At 39.4% G+C, this 23,583-nt stretch overlaps 1 protein-coding gene across 1 annotated transcript in view; it reads right to left on the bottom strand.

Annotated features, from left to right (window-relative positions):
- Positions 1-5,159: 5,159 nt before the first annotated feature.
- EFNB2 (ephrin B2) overlaps positions 5,160-23,583 on the bottom strand; it is a 45,008-nt gene continuing 26,584 nt past the window's right edge. Inside the window, exons 3-5 of the mRNA XM_068422102.1 lie at positions 11,405-11,497; positions 10,533-10,646; positions 5,160-8,918 (exon numbers count right to left, since the gene is read on the bottom strand). Of these exons, the coding sequence (XP_068278203.1) occupies positions 8,536-8,918; positions 10,533-10,646; positions 11,405-11,497 (590 nt within the window). The 3' untranslated portion in view covers positions 5,160-8,535. The remainder of the gene's footprint in view (positions 8,919-10,532; positions 10,647-11,404; positions 11,498-23,583) is intronic.

Below are 23,583 nucleotides of genomic sequence, written 5' to 3'. Positions count from 1 at the left end.
TCTGCTCGAATGATGCCTTCCAAAGTGAAATGCTTACACTTTTCTGAAAAGGTATTTTGATAGATTTAATTTTTTTTTTAACTACAAGAAAAAAGACAAAATAACCTACAATATTTTTAGCTTAATGTGTTGATGAGTGGAGAAGTAAAACCAACCAGATTGAAATGAGCTATATTTAAATTGTATTTAGGAATTTTACTGCATGCTATTTTCCTTCAGATGCAATAGAATAAATACAAAAAGGAAGAGATAAAGCCACATAAAAAGTCAAACTAAAGCTGATTGGAAAATACGGGGCTTAGAAGAAAACACATTCTTGGTACAAGGACTGTTCCTGTGTTGCATCTGAACGTTATTTTTTTTCATGAAAAAGTTGTCACCAGCTGAAATCCAGAGCCAGTCATATAAAAAGGAGGAAAACCTAGGGCAACATTTGAAAAGAAACTTTCACGGTAAGCAACAAAAGCTTTGTCCAGGAGTGAAACCTTATCTGGGAAGATACGAAGCCCCAGAAAGGGCTTTGGGACTGACAGGGCTGGTGTACTGAGCCGGTGGGTGACCAGGGCATGGCATCGGGGGTGATAAACAGGCTGAAGGAGAGCACCCACCATTTTCTCAATAGTGGAAATTCAAAAGATGACCTCCAGAATCAGCAGTATGAATCTTTACAGCTTGAATGCTGGTTTGAGGCCTGGAAAATTCACATGTGCTTTGTTGGCTATGTACAAAAAGAAAACATGGCACATAATGAAGGAAAGAGTGTGCAGCAAAGGCAGCACATGCAACTATTTTTAACTCTTACATCATCATTTGGGTTTCCCCAAATCTTGAGATTTGTCAGAGTGACACACAGAGTTCTTTTGCATCTTCTTCTGCCTTCTGGCCTCACATCTTCCAGTATTCCTTGCGGTGACGAAGGCTAAAATACTATTGCTTCTGAATAATTACTAAATTGTTCATGTGATCATATACTTCCAACAGCTGAGTTTAAAGAAAGCCAACATTCGATATTTTGATCTAATTACAAGATTTGGAAATACCGTGAAAGTGGCATGTGGGGATGAACAGAAAATGTAATAAAAGCAGACAGCTGACCTGCCAGTTATGCATATGGAATAGGCATATTGAATGCAGGACTCGGAAGGAATGAGTTTAAATATTAGAAGAGAGGACAAAAAGACACATTAAAATGTGAAAAAGTTTTATTATACATTTGATAGTAATCCAACCTACTTTTAATTAACAGATACAGCAAACTGCTGAAGATGTTCAATAAAATACAAATTATATTTTTTATGGCCTTTAATAGCAGTCTCTTATAAGAGCATGTCATTGTTTGTATGTTTTTGAGTACAGTCTTTATAATACTCAGGACAACACTCTTATAAAGCACTTTCTCATAGCTAAGAGGTATAATAAAATCTGGATGAGTATTGCTTATTCATGTGCAGTTCCTAACTGTGATAAGTAGGATCAGATATCAAACTGAATTATGCTAATTTATATCCACTGAAGATCTGATCTAGAAGCAACCATTACCCACCTTCAATGGATTCCCCATAGTATTAAATTGCACTTCCTCAGCAGCCTAAGCATATGAGGCTCTGTCAATGCACTTATGAAACACAAGTCCTATTCCAGAGGTTATGACAGCTATGCACAAGGTTCTCTGCTATATAGACTTTTAACAGTCCTACAGTTATTCAGTTCTTGCACATCTTTGATCTCTTTTTCACAGGATCCCAGCTTGCAGAAAACACTGAGTTCTGGTCTCGGTCCTCCATCCCACGCAGGCTCCTTCTCCTCTCAGTGTCTAGCAGAACAACCTGGCCTGATCTCCTCACCTGCTCAAAACAACAGCCAATGCTTATCAAATGCTACGCTGCTTTGCCTTTCCTCTGTCAACATTGTTCTCTGCTTGCTGTTACCTGTTTTCTACCGAAGCCTTTACCAGAGCTGCAAAGACGCTGTCTCTCTAACTACCTCCACAGCTGGGCCTGTCATCTTGGCCTGATTTCTCCCCAGAATTTTGTCATTACAGATGTCCCCAAGCCTCCTCCTCGGGAAGTCACTGCCCTCTCACACACCTTCCCTCTCGAGTCCTCTTCCCTCTGCTCCACAGGCCTTTCTCCACGAACAGTCACCTCCAGCTCCCCCTCCTCATCCTCACTGCGCATGGGCAGGCTCTTACCGCTGTTTCACAAGAGTCGCCAGCCCCTGTTTGCCAGCACCTCACCCATCACCGGCAGATCCAGGCACAGGCAAGGATATTATCTGCATGCTACTTCCAATAGGAACTCCAGTTCCACCATCAGCCCCATGATTTTATCTGTAGGGTGACTCCTATGGGTTGCATTATGCCTTAATTAAGCATCAAAGTATTTCCGTGAGTCATGTGAAAGACAGATACTATTTTATTTCATAGATGATAGCTCAATCACCTGAATCCAGCACCATTCGGATTATGAATGGCACAATCATGAAATACACTGTGGCATATCTTCCAACACTCATCTTTTTCCAAATCAAATATTACTTGATTTCTGATCTGATGCTTCATGTAATGACATGCCAACTGTATAATGAGTATGTTTGGTGTTCTTAAACCCTGGGCATTTTCCCCACCAAAATTTCTATTGTGGCTATGAAGATGGAGAGTATCTTTTAGAAAGACTGAGTTTTCATTTTCCTTTATATTGCTAACCACTACAAAATTTTAAGCTTTTCTGCAAAAAGAAAATTTACAGTGCTCATAGAATCAAAACGAGCATACTGCTGACTGAGTGAGCATTTGATCAATGCATCACAGCAAAGCTAAAGAGAAAGGCTAAAGGAAGAGGTATAACATTTTAAACCTAGGCAGTAACATCGTTATGCTTACTTTGTGAGGCACCATTTTATGTAACAGATCCTTATTCCACTCTAGATGGATAACAACTGTGAATTATAATTTTATTTTCCACTTAGTGGAGCCTATTGACTTGGACTAGTTCTTGCCAGGGAACCAGTTTCATGATAAAGGCAGTAAATTCTGATTTTGTGCTTGTTTGATAATTACTAGTGCAGTGTCAGCAGCAGTGCAAAATGCAAGTATGATCTTTTTTTCCTCTGCAAGTTATAAAAGATGGGTTATAAGTCAATGACTTTATGCTGAGTGTCTAAGGCACATATAATTTACTAAAATGAGTTTAGTAGACTCAGTGGAGGCTTCGTTACATTTGTGAAGGTGTGTGTGTATTAACCCAGCATCCTTGTCCCCAAGTGTGACTATACAGATAGTTACACCGGCACCCATTTCCCCCCCCCGCCAGTGGAGACATCGTTTATAGCAACACTGTTTTTCCCTTATTGCTGAAACAGTGACAGAAATAGGTGTGTGTGGGTGCCAGTATACATGCTAGTTATAAATATAATATTTATATAATTATATAATATGTTTATCGTAGATGGAAAAAAGCGACACAGAAATGAAAATGCCATGTAAACTTGACACTATCTAATTATTTTTCTTATCACCATCTTCCAGCATTCACCAAGGCCTAAAATAAAAACAATAGCCTTAGCCTTAACTAAGCGAGTCACAGCTCTAACAGATGGTTATACTAGACAAGCTTTTAGCATAGACCAGACCCAAGCACCTCACAGCCATTAATGATGTGGGGACCCTCATGACAACGCACTGACATGAGCAAGTGAAACCCCCCGTGTGCAAGCACGAAGCAGGGAGTGAAGTCTCAATCCATCCAAGCGCACGTGTGCCTCTGAGTACGCAGCACTACATCCTTTTAAGTGGCTCACAGACGTAAATGCAGGATTAGGCCCAAGTGATTTACCTGAGAAGTCAGAGGATGCTCACATGCTCCACCATGGGCACTTACGCCTTCTGCTGGACCACGTAACTCTCCCAAGGACATCCGTAGCAGTCAGGAGGTGAACCTGGGTACCACTGTGTGACTTTCCCTCTAAGGTCAACTTCCAGCACAGATTCTGTAAACTGGACCTATAAAATGAGCTCCTGCAGCAAGAAGCCATGCTAGCCCAACTGTTCAATAGTGTCTAAGGCTTTCTCTAAGTCCGGATTCAGAATACTTGTGCCATTGCAACACATAGTGCCTTTGCCATATAGTCATTTTTCCCTGATTATTCAGAAAAGAAAAAATAATTTGAGAAATGGGACTTGCACAACCAATGCTATAACTAACTGCCTTTCTTCAATGAAAACTCTATGACAAATTGGCACCCGTTGTTAAAGTGACAAATGCATCTTTCCCCTCTCTAGACCTTCCCACCTGTTACTCCATGGATGATCACACCATTTACATTCTGCTAACAAACTGAAAGGTGCTTCACTTTCAAGGTGGCTGGGCCTTGTCAAAAAACAAAGGCATCATTTATTAAATGAGAGAATTGGTTATCCTAGTGAAAATTAGAGCAACAGAACCACAGATCTTGTATTAAGGCTTGTGTCACCTGCACATGTTGGCCCCCATCTCCCTTAAGGCACAGTAAAGCAGGGACAGGACAATGCATGGCCCCACTGAAAGAACCAGCAGAGATGTTTTGACATTGCAGCATTTCCAGTCCTTCGCCATTCTCCCAACATCTTCCATCTCCTGTCCCTTCTTGCTCAGCCCTGTCACCCCAGGCTTTCCTCCTCCTCCTCAGCAGCAGCAGCAACAGCGCCCAGAAGGCTTCAGGTATATTTTTTTCTCTGGCTCTGCCCACAGTGTAAATCCACTCTATAATATCAGGGAATTATTTGTGTGGTTATAATCTCACCTCCAAGATCACCCAGGCAACCTGGCTACTGCACCTGACTGAAGCTCACTGATTTCCAAGGGCATAAGACCCTCGCGTGTTTTTTAAAATCTCCTGATATATGTAAGAGAAAGTCTGGGAAAGAAGTAGGTTAACAAAAGTCAGTGTATTATAAGGAGCTAGCTTTCCTATAAACCACTAGCAATCAGGGTGGAGAGATGGAGGGAGGAAAGAGAGACAGAAGAAGGGAGGGGCAGTGAGAGGCAGTCCTGGTTGCTTTTTTGTTTATTTTCACCTTTTAAAAAAGAAAAAAATGGCAAAACAAAAGAAGAAAATACTTAGAAGGCAAGGTTTCCATAGGAAAAAAATATTTTATTTTTTTAAGAACAAATTCAGTTTGAAACAGATGTGGAATGTGATTTTCATAATTTTCATTTTCTGGGAACTAATTGCAATGTGAAACTAAAGCAGATTTCAAACTTATGACCGGCTAGTTTTAAAACAGAACAAAACAAACAAACAAACAAACAAAAAACAAAACAAAAAAATCCAAAACAAAGAAAGAAGAAATTATTTATAACTCAAGCATAATACTGTGTTACTTACAAACTGGACAAAGAAATTCTTAAATAAATATTCATGGTACACAATTTCAGCACAAATATGCGGCAATTTGGCAACCTTTTATACCATTTTTTTCCTCAATACAGTGCAAAGGGGAATGACACTGCCTTTAAACAAGCTGTAGCTAAATACATTGCAAAATTCAAATTTTATACAAAACATCTTGCTCGGACTTTATAAAAAAACAACATTGCTCTATATACACAATCTGGTTAAGAAAAGCCATTTTTGTCTTGTTTTCATGAGGGTTTTTTTTTTTATTATTTAAAAAGGTGAATAAGGCTACTGTAACACCCCAAATCCATATACAGTAAATCTGAACCTATTTACAGCATCGTCACTTAGACATGATGGTGCAAATTCCAAGTCGGGTGACTGGGGATGATCATACAAGCAAGGCATTTACAGTAACTTCAAAGCTGGACCAACGTCAAATAAAGGAACAGTTGGTAGATTGTCATAATTCTGCACCAGACACAAAACAGACGCACAGTACATTTTTTTTTCAATTGGTTGCAGGTTGCTCTTGAGCAATTTGTCTGATTTTTTTTTCACAGTTTAGTACATAACTAGAATGTAGCCAACTGATGAAGCATAGATTTGATTTAATAAAAATCAGTATCAGTAAACCCATCTTTTCCCTTCCTCCCCTTCCCCCAAAATAAAATCTTAATGACTTACAAGAGAACCTTGTATGGATGGATTCACAGAAAGGAAGGGTTGTTGAAAGGAATTACATATGTACTGTAGTTAGTCACCATGGTAACCTTCCACCAAACCATGGGTTGAGATTTTTTTCTTTTGTTTCTCTCTTTTGGACTGACATCCCAACACCATTTTCAGGTTCAGGAAACAGAGAGAGTGATCATTTCTATGACAGATTCTTTTTTTCTTCCCTTTTTTTTTTTTCTTGCAGGTGCTCACCGGAGTTCTGAGAACCCCAAAATGCTGTTGCTACATTTTCTTTCCAAATCAGAAAGCAAAGTGTTACCATAGTAACATGACTATGTTAGAAATGTCTATTTGCATAGCACATATAAAAGTAGAGTTTTTTTATTTCTTCCCCAGGGTGGGAGCTTTAGGGGAATAGCCATGCTAAAGAGAAAACTTTAACCTGAAAACCCTCCTCTACAAACCTCAACGAAATCTACAGAACACGTCAGTCATAAGGCAAGGGAAAACACAACACAGAAAATAAATGCCGGCACACCTTGTCATTGTTAAATACGTGATGCAGTAACATTGATTTCCTGATATTTTGGGCCTTACATTTCGTAGTTTTCTCTTATGAGATGCTTTGGATTTTTTTTTAAATATGCTCTCGTTATTTTTTGATGGTTGATGTTTTTCCCAGAAGCAGTTCCTTTTTTTTTAAATGTGTGTGTGTATATATATATGCATATATAAACATATATATGTGTGTATATACATATGTACACACACACATATATATATGTAAAACGATGACAAGTTAAGACTATTTAATTGCCGCAAATGAATTTCACATGTTCTGGTGTAGATTCTGTGCAATCTCAAAATACAGCAAAAAGGAAAACAAAACAAAAAAGTAAGAAAGAATGAACAAAAGAAAAACTCTTACTTTGTATCCCTTGTGTTCTATACACCTATTATAAATAAGACATAGCTTCCTTCTCCATCTCAGTGTCATAATTTATTTTATTCTTACAGACTGCAAGAGGTTTGCCATATGTGCTTTAACTTTGCAACAGAGCACCAATGAACTGCTGTGTCAGTCACAGTACCTACACTCACTGTGCAGGGAGACAGCACTACAATAAACCAAAGCGTCAAAAGGCTCAGTCAGAAAGAAATTCTGTCTTACTTTTAGAGATGAGAAAGATTGTGGGTTTTTTTCTTTCACAACTTTACCACTGATAGAATTACAGCTCATTTGACCCGTTGGCTTATAATCATCTTGGTCAGATTTGGCTCTCTGATATTTTCTTAAATGCTTTCCCTGTGTTTAGTATAGTGTGATAGTATAGCAGCTGAGTCTGCTTAAAAGTCATCCAAAGCAGACTACGTTTTTGCTACAGCTTCAAAGCTGTATATTTTATTGCCAGTACCACAACAGCCCTGCCCTAATATATCCTCAGCGGCCTGCTATTGTCTTGTCCTCTCCAAGCTTGTTCACTTACTAACAATACCCCTTTGTTCTACTGTATTGAAGGTATCATTTTTTTTCTGCATACTGGTATTTGATAACCATGAATTCCTTCAAATGCAGCCCTAATCCACTGCGTATGTTATTGTGTTTCCTACTGGCCTCTTAAAACTTAGCATACCAAATTGCTGTGCTACCTAAATGTTTTTTTTTCTTTTTTTCTTCCCAGCTTCTATTTTTGAGGCAGCAGGATTCAATTGCAACTGCAGTCACCCCTTCCCTCCACCACCCAGTCCTGCTCTTGACTTTGTTGACACCCTAACTTTTTGGCTGGAAGGCTCCTTACCATCAAACACAATTTCTATAAATGCATTACCCATTCAAGTGAGGCTGCTGTAGCAGATGGATGGAGCGTGGATCTCCAAACATTAATGTTCCATTAGTGATTCAGGAGGTGGAGTGAAAGGAAATCTTATGTGAAGGATGGCAGAGCCCTGCATAACAGAAACAAATGGAACAGTGACGGACTAAAAGCAAGAGAACTTTAACAAGTCTTACTTGGACACCAAGGTCTGTGTGACAAATCCAGTACGCACTGAGAGACACACACAGTCAGAAGATTGCATTTCAAGCTTGATATATCCTAGAGCACCTTCCCAGGATACCTAGAGCTATTAACATCCACGGATCACTCCATCTTCCCTTGGCTTTTGTACATGCCTGAACGCCCGCAGCACATGGCTTTGAGGATGATGAATGTAACAAGAGTACAGCAATCAGAATGGGCATCTTCTACATTAAAGTCTTCCAGCTTTCAGTGAACACTTATTCACTGAGATAGGATTTCTACAGACTAGGTAAGCTGTCCAGCTTGCGTCGGCTCCCAGAGAAAGAGCTGTTGCCTTCTCCCCACCTGTGCTTGAGTCAATGCTAGCGCACAAGGCGTCATCACAAACCCCAACAGAAAGCATTTGACCAGTGAGTTTCCTCTACGACTCCACTGTACCACAGAGTTGGTTGTGTGTTTCTCAGACCTTGTAATAAATGTTTGCTGGACTCTGAGGAGGCATCTCTTGAACTATGTACACCGGATGTCCATAGTCGCCGCTGACCTTTTCATAATGGGGGCAAAAGACACTGTCTGCAGTCCTTAGAGGAATGATAATGTCACTGGGCTCAGAACCATTGTTGTTGCCACTGCGTTTTGGGGTGGCTAACGTACTAAGTGAGAGAGTTGTCGTGTGTTGTGGGGAATGCTTCCTGTGTCTTCTCCGGTACTTCAACAAAAGAACCACCAAAGTGATGATGATGACGATGAAAATGATGCACCCTGATGCAATCCCTGCAAATAAGGCCACCTCTGAACCCAGTATACTGGAATGCCCAGCCTTACTGCCATCTGTGCTAGATCCTGGAAAGAACAGAAATACAACAGACAAAAGTTATTGCCATCCTGCGACCCGTTTACGCTGCTTAAAAATGTGTAGAGTAAGCAAGACTGGAAGAATTAACTGACAGCTGAACTTTGACAAACCAATTACCCTGTTAGATAGCTAAATGCAAACAGCCGAAGTCAGCAATCAATATTAAACAAGACTTTGTGTCTGTTGGTCTCACTTTTGTGCTGCTCCCAAACCACCCTGTTTCATACATCATCATCCATCAGCAGCGAGGACTGGCACTGACAAGGCAGCCTTTGATGCACACCGCATCTTTTAACAGATGCCGGCCAGCCCCGGGCAGCAGAGAGGGGTGGGATAGGACTGCGAGGGGAAAATAACACAGCGAAATGACAATTCTCAGGACAACCAGTACTGGTCAGTGTCACACTGTTCTTCTGCTATTTTATCTTTCACATACTGATTTAACTTAAACCATCCTTAGTGCCTCTTTATGTGGACTCCTCTTACTTGCACGTGAAACAAAGGAGCTTGAGGCAGTGCAGGAGATAGGCAAAATGGCTATAGCATACATCTGTTTGTATTAACTTATATTTACCTAAAAGAAAACACCACGTATTTGGCAGTCAGGAAAAGCTCATGTGCTGAACAGCCTGTTGAATATTTGGCACCATCACACTGTCATATTATTTGTCACAAAAATTAAATTAGTTTTCACTTGCCACTTTCTCACTTGAAAATTTGAACCGACTTCCCTCTCCTGATGCTCACTCACAGGTAGAAGAATACTGCAGATGCTACACCCACATTAACTGTGAACTTTTGCTACTGGAACCTCCGTAGGAAATGGCTGAAGCCTGCCCAGAGACCACCATATCAAAGATTCATTAGTCCAATAACTAATGACAGAGCTAGCAAGGAAAACTTGCAGCCATTTTCAGGAACCCCAGAATCAACTGTCAGCAAGTTTTGCTTTCTGGCATTCCCAATTCACTGAATTTTCCTCCAGAGACCTTGGGTCTTAAGAGTTAGGTTTTTTCTTGTTCACCTACTCTCTGAAATGCACCCTGAAGATATTTGTTTAGAACCACCTGTTTATCTTGTTTAGATAATTATTTAAAAAAAAAAAACCTTTAAATGTAGTGAAAGACCAGCCGTCCATGTGTAGACTTTATATGGTCAGTTAAAAGATCAGGACATCAATTATAGATGCCTTGAAATAAACTGTATAAATGGCTGTCGAGAACCACTTGATAATGTATTATACGGGAAAAGAAAGACAGAAAGACTCGTTCATCTGCCAGAGAACTAAATGTAAGGCAGCATTTACCATCATAAAGCTGCTTAGCGAATGTCCTATCCAAAAACTTTCCTGTAAGTGAGTGATATTCTCACAAGATGTAATTAACTTTCACCGCAGAGTGGAAGAGGGGAGAGAGCAGCCATTGCCAAAACTTGCAGCTCCCAGACACTATCCACTGGAGCACCAGAACTGGCTTTTGCTTCATCTCCGTACGAAAACATTTGTTTTTCTGGCACTTTAATGGTAAAATAAAATGCGTTTGGGGACAAAGGAGGAGACTCCGCCAGAGCCCTGTCCCAGGTGCAAGCCCCGCTGCACCTACCTGAGTGGTCCTTCACAAAGGGGCTGGTGGTGGAACTCTTCCCGTTGGTGCCAGCTTCCTGCTCGGGGCGCTTGGTGGGATCTGTGTGCCGGGGTAGCCCCGCCGAGTTGGGATCTGGGGGAGAGAAATACGATTCATGCAGCTTTGGCGCTTGATGGTACGGAGCCTTATAAACCAGCTCTAGGTACCTCGTCAGACACGAATGGTTTTGAACAGAAGAATCTTTATGCAAAGGACTGGGAGATATAAGAATGTAATTTTCCTTTTAAAGCAAAATGGTTACATTAGTTATTTCAGAGGTTTAAATTGTGAGGCCATCTGCAGGAACTATAGGGACTCCTGTAATTGGCAAGAAAAGCTTTGCAGATGACATTTCAGTTTAACTGAGGAAGCTGATTGACTACTAAACCAACTTCTACTTAGAAGAATAATTCTTTCTTTCTGCACAATAGGTTATCTATATGTGAAAAGAGACAATGAACAAAAACCCCTCTGTAATCAGAATGCATAACAAGCAAACTACAGAAATATTAGCTTCCCTCCTTTCATGTATTTTAAATAATTTTGAACAGCAGAGTTGTGGCTTTTGTTTTTAAAATAAAAATAAAAATGACTGAAACACACTATTCCCGGGTGACCTTTCCTTCTAGGGATCTCTCCAATGAAGAGATCTTATTACGTTAACGCTCCTTCTGCAGAAATCTGTCAGTAGCCGAAGAAGAGAAAATAGGCTTTGCTTTCAGACTGTAAGGGAGGAATGACCACACTAGACTCGGTTGGCTCTCTGCTCTAAACTGCTAAAAGAAGCCTGAAAACTAAAAGGACACCAAGACTGATCAAAGTGATTTCATGAAACAGCAGATGGTCTTTACCTTGTCCAACTTTCATGAGGATCTTCATGGTTTTTGTCTGGCACACCCCTCCCTCCTGGTTATCCAGGCCCTCCAAAGACCCATTTGATGTTGCTGATTAAAAATAAAAGAAAAATAAAGAAAAAAAAAATAAAAATCAGGAAATCAACAGGCAAAGTGATGTGAACATGAGTGTCTGAAAGTAGAAATCTTTCGATCTACCAGGACCTGTTCTTGTTGCTCAGGATGACCTATGGAAAGTCGTGAAATGTTGAAAGCTTGCAAAGGAATGAATACATTGGTAAGCTGTACAATATATACAAATGGAGGAAGGTGTTATTGAGGTTTCAAATTTACCCAGCAACCTTTTTTTCTATGCACAATTGACTGACTGACTGACTTGGATGAAAACATAGCACCTTGCTAAAAGGTGATGGAGTCAGCTGAAAAGGAAGCCCTGGCAGACTCAGAGGAGCAAAGCACTGAAAATTCACCCTTTTTTTTTTTCCTCAACAATATCTTTATAATCACCACATTACACCTGTTTCCTCTATTACAAATCTCCTGCTGGAAGAAGTGAACGCATACAAAAGACCCAGGTGAAAGCTGAGATTCTGCACTGATTGGAAAACCATTTAATATTTTAAAGTACAATCTCACTTTTCTCAGCATTGAGGAGCCTCCACGGGGGCGGATGGTTGGGGAGGAAATACGCTCTATTCTCACAGAAACCTTTTAGCTCGCCCAAACAAACGGGTGCTTTCCCCTGTGTTTATATTGTTCTCGCTTATCTAGGTGCTGGCTGGAACCGTGCGTCCTGGCGCAACCCCGTCGCAAGCTGACACTGCAACGCGATTTGAGTGCAAAGCACAACTCCCTTGGAGAATCCAAAACGTTGAGTCACGGCCCAGGGGTGTGCCGCCGCTGCTGCCCAAGCCAGCTGTTGGTTGCAAACCCCCGACAGCTGCTGGAAAACTCTTCGGCAACTCCCCAGCTGTGGGCATCGCTGCCACGCCACACCGCACCAGGCACTGGCCATGTCGGTGTGTGCGCTGGTGCCCCAGCCACGGTGGCAAAGCTGGCACATCCACCAACGGTGGACTCCAGCTTTGCTATTTAGAGAACGCTTCAGGTGTTCTCCCACCCCGGTTGTCCTGGGGGTGGAAATTTCACCATCATTTCTTGGAGCTGTTTATCCAAGGCCCAAAATGCAGGTACGAGCGGGTGCATGCATGTGCGCCGGCACTGGGCCACCAGCTGGAGAAGACAAACAGAAAATAGGAGATAACGGAGCTTGCTGCTTGCCATGGCTGTGGTGAACTGCTTAAGAAGCACTTTCCTGACTCTGCCCCTCTCCTTTCAGCTCGGGATCTAATTCAGCCAGGGCTTCACACTGTTCGGATCTTTGTTTTTAATTCTCGCTCCTTCTCTTTCACCTTCCTTGGGGATTTTCTTTCAAATGCAGCCTATGTGTATTTCCTTTTTCCTTCACAATGTCTTCCTAGCCCCATGGCAGTATTTTTCTTGCTCTAATCTTCTCTCTAGCCGTAAAGATATAAACCCCATACCGCTGAACCCTGCTTCCTAGCCTTTGATCTACTTCTTGTTTTTGTTCAACTTCTGCCTCTTTTGTGACTAACTCGAATTACAGCCACCATACAAACTTCCCAAATTGTGCTTTCTTTTCCTAAAATTCCGTTCTCCTCACACATGGTTCCTCCCAGTTCCTCCTCTTGCTCCCTCCCACCCTGTAAAAACATGACAATGGCCTTACGTGCAACTACTTCTTTTTTTTCTAACTTGCAAAAAGACTTTTTAAAATATAAAAGCGCACAACGAGTAATTTAAGATAAAAGCCAATCTGAAATGTGCCACTGCACTGCCAGGCTCAGAAAATAATGGAGACATATAGTTTTGTTTTCTTTTGTGTTTGTGGGTTTTTTTTTTTTCCAGAGGGAAAAAAAATCAATACTAAGAACCAGTTCTGAACATAAATCAAATGTGTCTTTGCTGAAAGTGTTTTTTATGACCTATTTGCCAATGTACCAGCACAAGGACAAGGAATAAAAAGCAGTAAATAGAAATACCAAAGCTGAGCATCAACTGAAAGTACAACTAATAAACACTGACTTTGTCTTGCGGTTTTTGTTATTCTTCGTTTATTTTTTAATCGAGGCGATGGGGGCTCACATCTCCTTAAACACCTTCTACTTGATTTTAATTGAATAGAGTGCTACTTCTTCTGAACATCAATGCCTTTTTATTCTTTAAAGGCCTATCCATTTAACCCACAGCGCAGGAGACCTCAATAAGATGTAGAGCATGCAGTCTGACCTCAGTACAGAATAAGAAAGTAAGGGGGCAAAAAGGATGCAAAATTACTTCAAATACAGTCTCCAAATGGGAAGGCCCAGATGTACAATGAGTCTGTTTGTGTGGCTACGCGAGCGCAATCTGTCTCGCTTGCTTGCTAAAAGGATGCTTGCACAGCTTTGATGTCAGATGAATGAATTTGCAGAAGTATTCACTTTTTCCACAGTTCTTCAAGGGGTTTTCAGATAGCCTATGTTATAGCTCAGAGTACAGACTGCTACATCCCAAGGAACGGGGAATTTTCAAAGAGGAGCATTTCAGTGACAAAGCAAAGTTTCCATCTCAGCTTCTCCCTGTAATTAAACCGACAATTACCCAAGGCCACTGGAGGAAATTATTTCTCAAAATTCATTAAGACTATCGAAATATAACCTCACATATCCCTAGTGTACCAGGAAGAAAGTGTGTAGTTTTAAACACATCGTTTCAAGCTTTGAAAAGCTGCACAGAGCAAAAGAAGTAATCTGGGACATCAGAGAAAACACAGTTTCATACCACTAATGCCCCTTGACAGTTTAGTGCGCAGAAATCAAGCGAGGAGCGAGTACAAAATATTCCTCAAACACTTGCCGCTGCCTTTCTATACTGATCTCCAAATGAAAATTATACCCGCTATCATGTAAGCTCCTCCACCACACTCACACTTCAGCAGGAAAGTGACCCTGTTACCTGGAGCTCTGCTCGCTCTGAAAGGGTACGTCCAAAAAAAAGTGTCTATGACAAAGAGTTTTGGGTATAAACACAGAAACGTAACACAAATTCCTTGCATCTAAAATGCAAACGCTACTCTTTGGTGCATTTATATGATCAAATTTTAGACCTTCCATCCAGTTTATTTTTATATACATATATGTAAAAAAGAACAGGTTTGGGGGGTTTTATATATATGTCAAAATATGGATATATACTAGAGGACATTACTCACACATGAAGTACCATACATGGCCCTGTGCTAAGATGACTAGATACTACTTAAATATTAACATTAATAAACATAGTTAACGATTAATATAAAGTTTCTCATGAGTATCAAATGTTCGCAGGATCCACACTTTGCTTTATATTAATAGAGCAAGACACAGGAAACTAAAAGTAAATACAATGTTGCTAAACAGGTAGCAAAATATTTTAAAATCTGTTTGATGGATAGGTACCTCTGGTTTTCTGAGACCTGTCCTGTTCCACTGGTGTCAATTACAAAACTAGTAATTACAGTGAAAAGCACGCTAAATTATTCAGTCAACCATTTATCCACATCTACAAATAAACACATAATAATTGCCCTAAAATCCATTAATTTTAAGACTTTCTGACAAAATCATAATAATTTACAGGCAATGTTTGCAGCAGTCAGTCAAAAATTATGTTTGAGCTCCGTATAAATACTGTGTGTCTGCATTCCTTGAATACAACAGCAGCTGCCATTTTATAAGGAATATAACTTTGAGGTTTCAACTTTCAGAAGAACTGACCTCTTACGGAATTACGGTTAAGAGCCTGCTGATACATACTCACTTTGGAAAAGCTAGTATAATACATTTCAGTTTCATAAAACGCTGCCTAACATATCATCTCACTCATACAAGAGGAAATGAAATTATTCAGATCAAAGAATTTAATTCCAGCTCTGCCTTCCCTTCTTCCAAATATATAAATTATTTTTTTAAAAAAAGTAAAAATGGGAACTCATGTAAATCAATGTATGATGTTTTACATTTATTTGCTTTTAAAACTTCACAAGTGCTGCTTACTGTATGAAATGCATTAGTCATAAATGCAGAGGCAGGGAATCAGCGAGTGAAGCAGAGTCAGCTGACAAGAATAGTTCCTGGCTATGATTCTTATACAGTCCCCATGGAGAGGAAGTAATATTACATTTTAATATGTCTTCATTTGATTGTTGTTATTACTCTGCCTCCCAGGAGGCCAAGCCACTGCATGGATCTTGGCTGTTTTCAACCTATCAGGTTGGTAACATTGCTCTAATCAGATGGAGAATTAAGCTCCTGGATTTGTGCCTGTATATAGCTTTTCATTCACAAAGAGATTAGAAATGAAGGCACAGTCACAAAAATCCAACTTACTTCATTCCTAAAAACACACATTACAAAATGAAAAAATGCCATCACAATTACTTAAAGAGAAAACACCATCAGACAAAAATCTCAGCTTCTTAATTCTGCCACAATTATTACCCATACTTTTATGTTTTAGGATTATAAAATACATTACCAACTTGTAAATTAAATGTCATATCCTTTGAACCAACACAACTTTATAACACATTTATTTCTAGAGCTTGAATATGAAACGGACTGCATGGCTGAAGAAAGAAATTATGATCGTCATACTTAATATTCCTGTGAAAACTAAATGGACTTTAAACCACAGACTGTAGGAATGAATGAGTGATGTCAACTGATGGTTGAGGGCAAAATTGGTTTTGTCCCCCCTTAGCGTGCTGGATGATACAAGCCATTTGGCAAAAGACATATCACTGATGGAGTCATGAAGAATTAATTGCTGCTCGTGTGGATCTGTTAATAGAAAAATGAAAATTACAGGTTTCTTTGAGGTAGACCAGTACTACCCAACAGTAGTGATTTTCACCTTTTTTTTTCTTAAATACTGCTTGAATTCAGCAGCAGAAAACAGGTTTCTCAAAATCAGAGACAAATAAAATCAAATAACCCTACCCATCTCCACTTTTCCCCAGCTGTGCTTAGAAACAGCATGGAAAAGCCTAAGCAGAAGCAAAAATCCACGAAAGCTTTAGATCCAACAGTAGTAAGAAGTTATTCTTAAAACAAAGCTGCACTTGATCTCCTATGCACTCACAGGATTACTAAGTGCATGTAAAGCTTTTGAGGGTTTTTTCTTTTATTAAGCAATAGAATACTATTTTGGCCAGGCATCGTGTGTTTGCGCTTTAACTGCTTTCATCTGCTTTTGGTCCTTTTAATGACTCTCTTATTAAAGCACCAAATAAATAATTCTTTTTTCCCATAAATTATCTAAATTTATGGGACAGGTTTAAGAACATCAGAAATCACACACTGAGAAACCACAAAACAACACGGAGGTTGTTTCTAGACCAGCCAGGGATGAAGAACAAGGCAGCTGAGGTAATAGAAAGAATATTTTAATTAAATGAAATTAAATTCTTTTTTTTTTTCCCCACTTAGTAGCAATGCCAGATCTGCATGGAGATCTGAAACAACCAAAAAAAATTGTTCAGGCCACTCACCAAAGAACAGGTAGCTTGGCAAACACTATATTGGGTGAGCTGCAGAAAGTTTAGAGAGAAGATAAACATACTAATCTCATCTACTAGCAACTAACGGTTTACCCTTGCTTGTAGGGACAAAAAATGAGACTGACACTGAAACCTTCACTTTTTAAAAAAATGAAATTGTCTTCCAAAATTTAACTATCAGCGGTCACAAACCTGGACCGCAACTGCTAAAACTTGAATGCATTGTGAATAGTTGCATTGTGAATAGTTGCACAGAGTACTGTCAACGTGTTGTCTGTGTTTCTATTTACAGACTGGAGACCTCTGTTTAACTCTTCGTGCTTCAGCAATAACTTTTCTACTGATCTTATAGAGACAAAAAAGGGATCTTTAATAAAAATTATAAAAACCTGCTGAATTTGCTCAATTAATATAATATAGGACACTGAGACAGTAATGAATAACGTATAAAAATGGTTTACCAATAATTTTGCTTTTTTCTAACATGTCTGTTTTTTCATTTGTCCTACTTGCAAAGTCAAAGTGGCAGTAGAATTTTGAGGAGCTTCTCATCCTAAAGACCATTGAGAAACTCTCATTCTCTCAATCATATTCCACACATTTCTTCACATTAAGATAGATTTTTTTTCTTAAACTAAAGCTTATGGAGTGCTTATAAATACTCTTGAAGCCAGACTTTTTTCCCCTCTATCCACACATGAGGCAAAACTTCTATATGAAGGAAAGGACCAGAATTCTCCCTTCTTCTTTTCCAGTTCTCATCCTTGCTGTTTTTTAAATTAAGTCCTATGTTATATGTCTCAGGATTTATACCTAAACAGGATCCACAAATTATATTCTGCACAGCAAGTACGCAGCAGTGCCTTCCCCAGTCAAGCTAAAACCAGAATAAAATGAAGTAAAATAAAAAACAGGCCTCTTCTTGCCTGGAAGAAGGCAAAGGCTCTGCAGTGAAACTTTGTGATTCCCTTTTCTAACCACGGCTCTAAAATGTATCTTGTCCACACGTGAACGGCGTGACTTGTGGTACTTAGATGGGACTCATGATATAGGGGTCTTTACATAATTCCCCACAAAATTCTCCACTTGCTTTCATATGTCGAGAAAGGGACAGATCTTATTACTGTTCACTTTTTCTTCTGGGGGGTGCAATGTGGAGGACAGAAGCAAGACAGTCAGTTCGGTACTGTAATATACCGTGGTATATACCAACTGCTTAATTCCAGGCACACCTCTGGAAATCTCTAGACTCTCCTTCCCACATCTCATGTCGTCCGACTGAGAAGGACCGCCCAAGTATTTAACACAAAACAGGGAGAGAGTTCTTGCGAACTACATTCAGAATGATTCTCTTAATTCCAGGGAGATGTGGTATCATACAACAAGAACACAGGTGGTAAAAAAAAAAGTCCTTTATATCAACAAAGTCTTTCCATAAACGGAAAAAGAGCCAGTGAGCAAGATGGAGTCAGAGAGTATCAAAAAAGCTGTGAGCTCCAACTGGTTTCTGCTGCCTATCATTTTAAAAACAGCACCACTTTACCTCTGGGTTAAGGAATACCATAGCTGAAGTGTACTAAACAGTAAACTATTTGCTGAATTATTATCCATTACAGAAGGTCACAGCATCCACCCACCCACAACAAAATCCTACTTGCTTCACTGCTGTCAAGTGCCCCTTTTCAAAATTCTGTTGGAATGATTTAGAGATCGTAAAAGAAATAAAAAATAGAAGCATCTCAATACTGTACCACTATGAATGACAATTTAAGTCTTTCATTACAGTTAAGCATTTCTAAAAGTATTTCAGTTCTATATTTCACATACTTTGAGAAATGTCAGATAATGATCTACTGCACACATGGTTGCTTCTAGTTTACATAAACAAATTATATATTTGTGAGCGCTGAAGTAACTGTGGCAGATGCAAGCCCACTAATTATGATGTACTCTGTATATATCAGAAAGTATGCATATAAAACAGATTACTAGCTAGTTAACTTCACCAACCACAAACAAGTATTTTACGTAAGTTCTTCCTTTCTCCTGGCACACTACTGGCAAAAGCCTCTCATGGATGGGGAGAAATATCTCCTCACTACCACAGCAAGCTTTGCTTAACAGTTCAGCTGAACAGAACTAATAGAATTAGTTAGCATTCAAGTTACACTGATTGGTGCTAATGACAAGCAGGCTTGCTGGAAACAAAAGCAGAAGCTTTAACATTAAATGAGGACCTATTTTCTGTATCATACAAACTCAACACCATTCTTCAAGGATGTTCATCTGCTGTGAAAAACTCTCTGGTTTCTGTCTGTAGCACTTGGATAAGAACGGGTTATAGTGAAAGTTCATATTAAATAAATAACAAACCTCTTGCTCATTCTACCATCACTAATTGCATGCAATGATATTAATGACCCAGTAATTGCTATACGAGTAGCACTGAAGTGGAAAACATCATTTTGAGGCAGAGTTCATCTCTAGGTGGTAGGACTTCACCAGTGACTGAGTTAATGCCCAGCGACAGCTTAGAATATAACACTATAGATGAGAAAATGTGCCAGTCTCATGGTTATAACAGTTTAGATGGACATGATGTTATTTGCTTTGACCACACAGAGTCCAGCAGTAACCCCAATAAAGTGCCACAGTCAGAGTTTGCCCTGTAGATGAACCTCATTCCTTTCAGGGGAGATGCTCTGTACTATAACAATCTAGAGCAATTTTCCACATGTTTGCTTCAATAAAAGAATACCTTCATCTCCTGCTTTTACATCAAGCACAACAAAAGCGTGCTTTATTGCAAAACACAAAAAGCTATTTACATCATCTAACTATCCTTCAGCAACACAGAGTTTGGCACCTTAGTACTGAGATCAATTATGATGCTACTGGATGACTGTGCACTTGGCAAAGATGATCAGAAGTTAAGCACTGTTTTGATTGCAGTACGCTTGTGTTTGTGTTTAGAACTTTAAAATACCCACAGAGTAAAACTTAATGAGGGAACATTGCTGAAATAAAGCAATCTGAATTTCCAAGGTGCTACAGGACCTCTAGTTCAAATACTTGCCATAAGAAATAAAGGGGTTTAGCTTCTTTAGAAATTATTACATAGGCACATCTCAGTCCCTTTTAAGAAACTCCGATGGGATGGGTATGTTAATCCTCCAGTGTTTGGAATTTTGAAAAGTCATAACTAGACAGGAGAACTGATACTTTTAATAATGACGTTCATACAGTTTTTAATATTTCACTAGTGTTTTAATAGTACAACATTATTAAGGTGTTTTTTTTTTATTTTGCAACACAAATTATTTAATTAATGTCTTGAATCTGCTACTAAATCTGCTGTGGCAGCCTCTGGATGGCAGATGGAACTGATTTCCAGCACAGGCTGAGGCCAAACACCTGGAAAGCAGCTTTGCAGAAATGTTACTGGGGGTCCTGGTAGACATCAAGTTGACCATGAGCCAGTGACGTGCCCTTGCAGCAAAGGTGGCCAACAGCCTCCTGGGACGTATTTGGCAGAGCAATGCCAGCAGGCAGAGGGAGGTGATCCTTCTCCTCTACTCAGCACTGGTGGGGCCACAGCTGGAGTGCTGGGTGCAGTCACAGGCTCCCCAATACAAGACAGAAACGGACTTACAGAACACGGTCCTGGGCAACTTCCCACAGCTGAGCCTGCTTGAGCAGGGGCTTGAGCAGGGGACTAGAACATCTCCAGAGGTGTTGTCCAAACTCAACCATTCTGTGTTCTGCAATCAGCTGCACTGTTGTGGTCTAATGCATTTACATGCTAACATGAAATACTTGAAAAACAAATCCATCTTGGTTTCCCTGGCAGGATTCGGATTCAGACTTCTGTTTGTCTCACAGCAGCTCAGTGAGCACATAAGGACAAGTCTGCTGCTGTGGTTTAGTTATTTTTGCTGTCTTCATCTACTGAACGGAAAACAGATAAATCATGCTAACAAAGATCTGAACATGCTTTTCAAAACCAGCCTTATCAGCTTAAGACGGACTCTTCTCCAAGAATTGCTAAGACTACCTTAAGCCTAATCCTGCTTTTACTCACAGAAATATTCGCATGATTTCCTTGGGACTGAAAAAAAGCAACTGGAAGACTGCCCATTAGGGCTTAGTTTTATAGTTTGATTTATCAGAAATGAATCCTGAAATATTCTTCCTCCAAAGTTTCCAGGATTGACTAAAGTCAGGAAAGAAAGTCCAAACTGGCATTTAACCCTGTTTTTCGACCATTTCAACCCTGTGTTTTAGCTATTGTAGTTCTCAGACAAAAGTACATTTCCCTCCAATCCAGCTACGTGAAGACTTTAACGAGGTAAACAATTTAAAATCAATTTCATTAAAGACTTTATAAACGCTTATGCAGTTCCTGGTCTTTTATTTTAGGACTTAAAATACTGTAATAAGTAATAGATATAATACAAGCAACTGTATAAAATAAAGACTGATCGTCCCACTTGATGAGATAAATGCTCAACACCAAACTTAGGTACAAAATGAAAGTTAAATGTGTTTCAGTATGCTAGTACACTTCTAAGTTTCAGTTTAGACAGATACTTTCCTCATAGCATGTCTCCCCAGTACACACCCCCTTGATTTAAATAGTTAATCACACCCTGCATATAAAGCATAAAATAAACACTCAACCCAACCCTCTTCTGCATGTAGTCCTATTAAGGATGTACATGTAAATTTAAGAACATATACAACTTGTAGAAGATGAGGGTTTAAGCTGGTTTTTTGCAAAGCACTTCAGGTGTCCCTTATTGTTGATATGTATGCTGTATATATAAAGACTTCTAAGTGAGAATATTGTATCCTTCTTTGTGAATGTACTGTATTTCCAGTATTTATAAATTCTTTATGAGGAACTAAAAAATGAGAAAAATAAATACTGACTAAAAATATTAAACAGCTTCCTATGAAATTTTAAAACCTGTTTAATTCATGAATATTTCCTGCATAATTCTTTCTTCCAGTCTGAATAATTATTCTTCATTTTCATCTGCTTCCGTATCTATTTGGAATACTTGGGGGGTATAAGGGAGGATAAATGTATTTTTTCACAAGATGCCATCAATTAACAAACTGGGCATTCCTATCTTTCATTTCCTTCCCTTAGGAACAGAGAAATAATAACAGATTTCCTGCTGAACTATCTCTGTCTACTTTAAAGGAGATAAACGGTCAGTATTGCCTAGGTAATGGCACCGAATATGAACAAAGTCCATCAATCTAAAATAGCCTTATTCTCTTACAAGACCTGTGTGGTCTGGGAGAAAACCCCAAAGGACGACGACTCCATTAATCCTGTAGGTCTTAGACTCTGATAGAAATCTGAAGCTTCACAGACAGTGATTTTTTTTCTCCAATATTATTTGTATGAGCTGTATTTATATTCAATTCAACAAGAGCTAAGTGGTATTGCAGATATATCCCTTAAAAGACTCTCAGCAAAGTCAAAGACTGACCTCTGGATATTATTTTACACTAAGAAGAAATCATTTATCTAATTTTCTGAGGAAGGAGGAGGAGAAAGGAAAGAAAAAAACCTGATCTTTGTACAACGGGAATCAGGGTGGCTATTATCACACAGGCTTTCATTAACACCACCACCACCAAAAAATAAATAACAATAGATTCCTTGACCACAAAGTCTTTAACAAAAAGCATGGAAAATGACATTGTTGCAAAAGAAATGGAATTGGAATTTTGATACAGTTTTTGTCCTGATTTTGGCTAGTTCAGACTCAACCTCCAAACAAAGGAAAACCTACTGTTTCCTTTCGGGTAGCTCTCGCATTTGGGAGGTCACAGGGGACTGCGGACTGAAACCTGCGTCAGAGAGGTGTCAGAATGCCCAGCCAGTCTGATTAGCCAGCACTTAAAACTGTTTGGTCAGAATACTAAGATAACATTTGGCCATGCAAAGAGATTTATTCTTCCCAGCTGGGCCTTATTTCAGGGCACAATTTATATTGTCCTTTAATGTGTTCTTCCTCAGACAGTTATTGCCCTTTAATTGTAACAGAATGACAAAGTGAAAACATAAAAAGCCTTGTGATTTTTTCAGACCCAGCTAATGCTGAAGTTTCAGAATGACTGTTTCGATTTTAAAAGCCACAGTACTGTTAAAGCAGTTATCCAAAATGCAGTGCTACTAGCCAGTATAAACCTTTAAATCAGTCAGGGACCAAATATATGATTTTTAATTTAAGCCAGAGATCAATTATGTAAGTGGGTCACTTGAAAAAAGTTGACAAAATAACATTTAAGGAAAGTTGCGTGTTCCATTTTGCCAATGTCAAAGCCAATGAGCATCATTAGCTCAGCAAGCTTGGTTAAGGAGGTTGCAGGCAGAGCAAGTGTTTTAGATGAACCTTTTCTAGGACCATCCTGTAGCCCTTTCCCCAGTCTCAAGCCATTCTTTTACAAATTTCAAACAAGACTCATTGCAGGGGACTTATCTTTTAACACTGATGATGCCAGCCCATAATCTTCATTTCACTTAAGCAAAAGAAGAGATGAAGTGAGCAGA

Source organism: Nyctibius grandis, chromosome 2, assembly GCF_013368605.1.
Source record: "Nyctibius grandis isolate bNycGra1 chromosome 2, bNycGra1.pri, whole genome shotgun sequence".
Lineage (NCBI taxonomy): Eukaryota > Metazoa > Chordata > Aves > Nyctibiiformes > Nyctibiidae > Nyctibius > Nyctibius grandis.
Note: the sequence above shows the minus strand (reverse complement) of the source record. Positions and strands in the feature narration are given on the sequence as shown.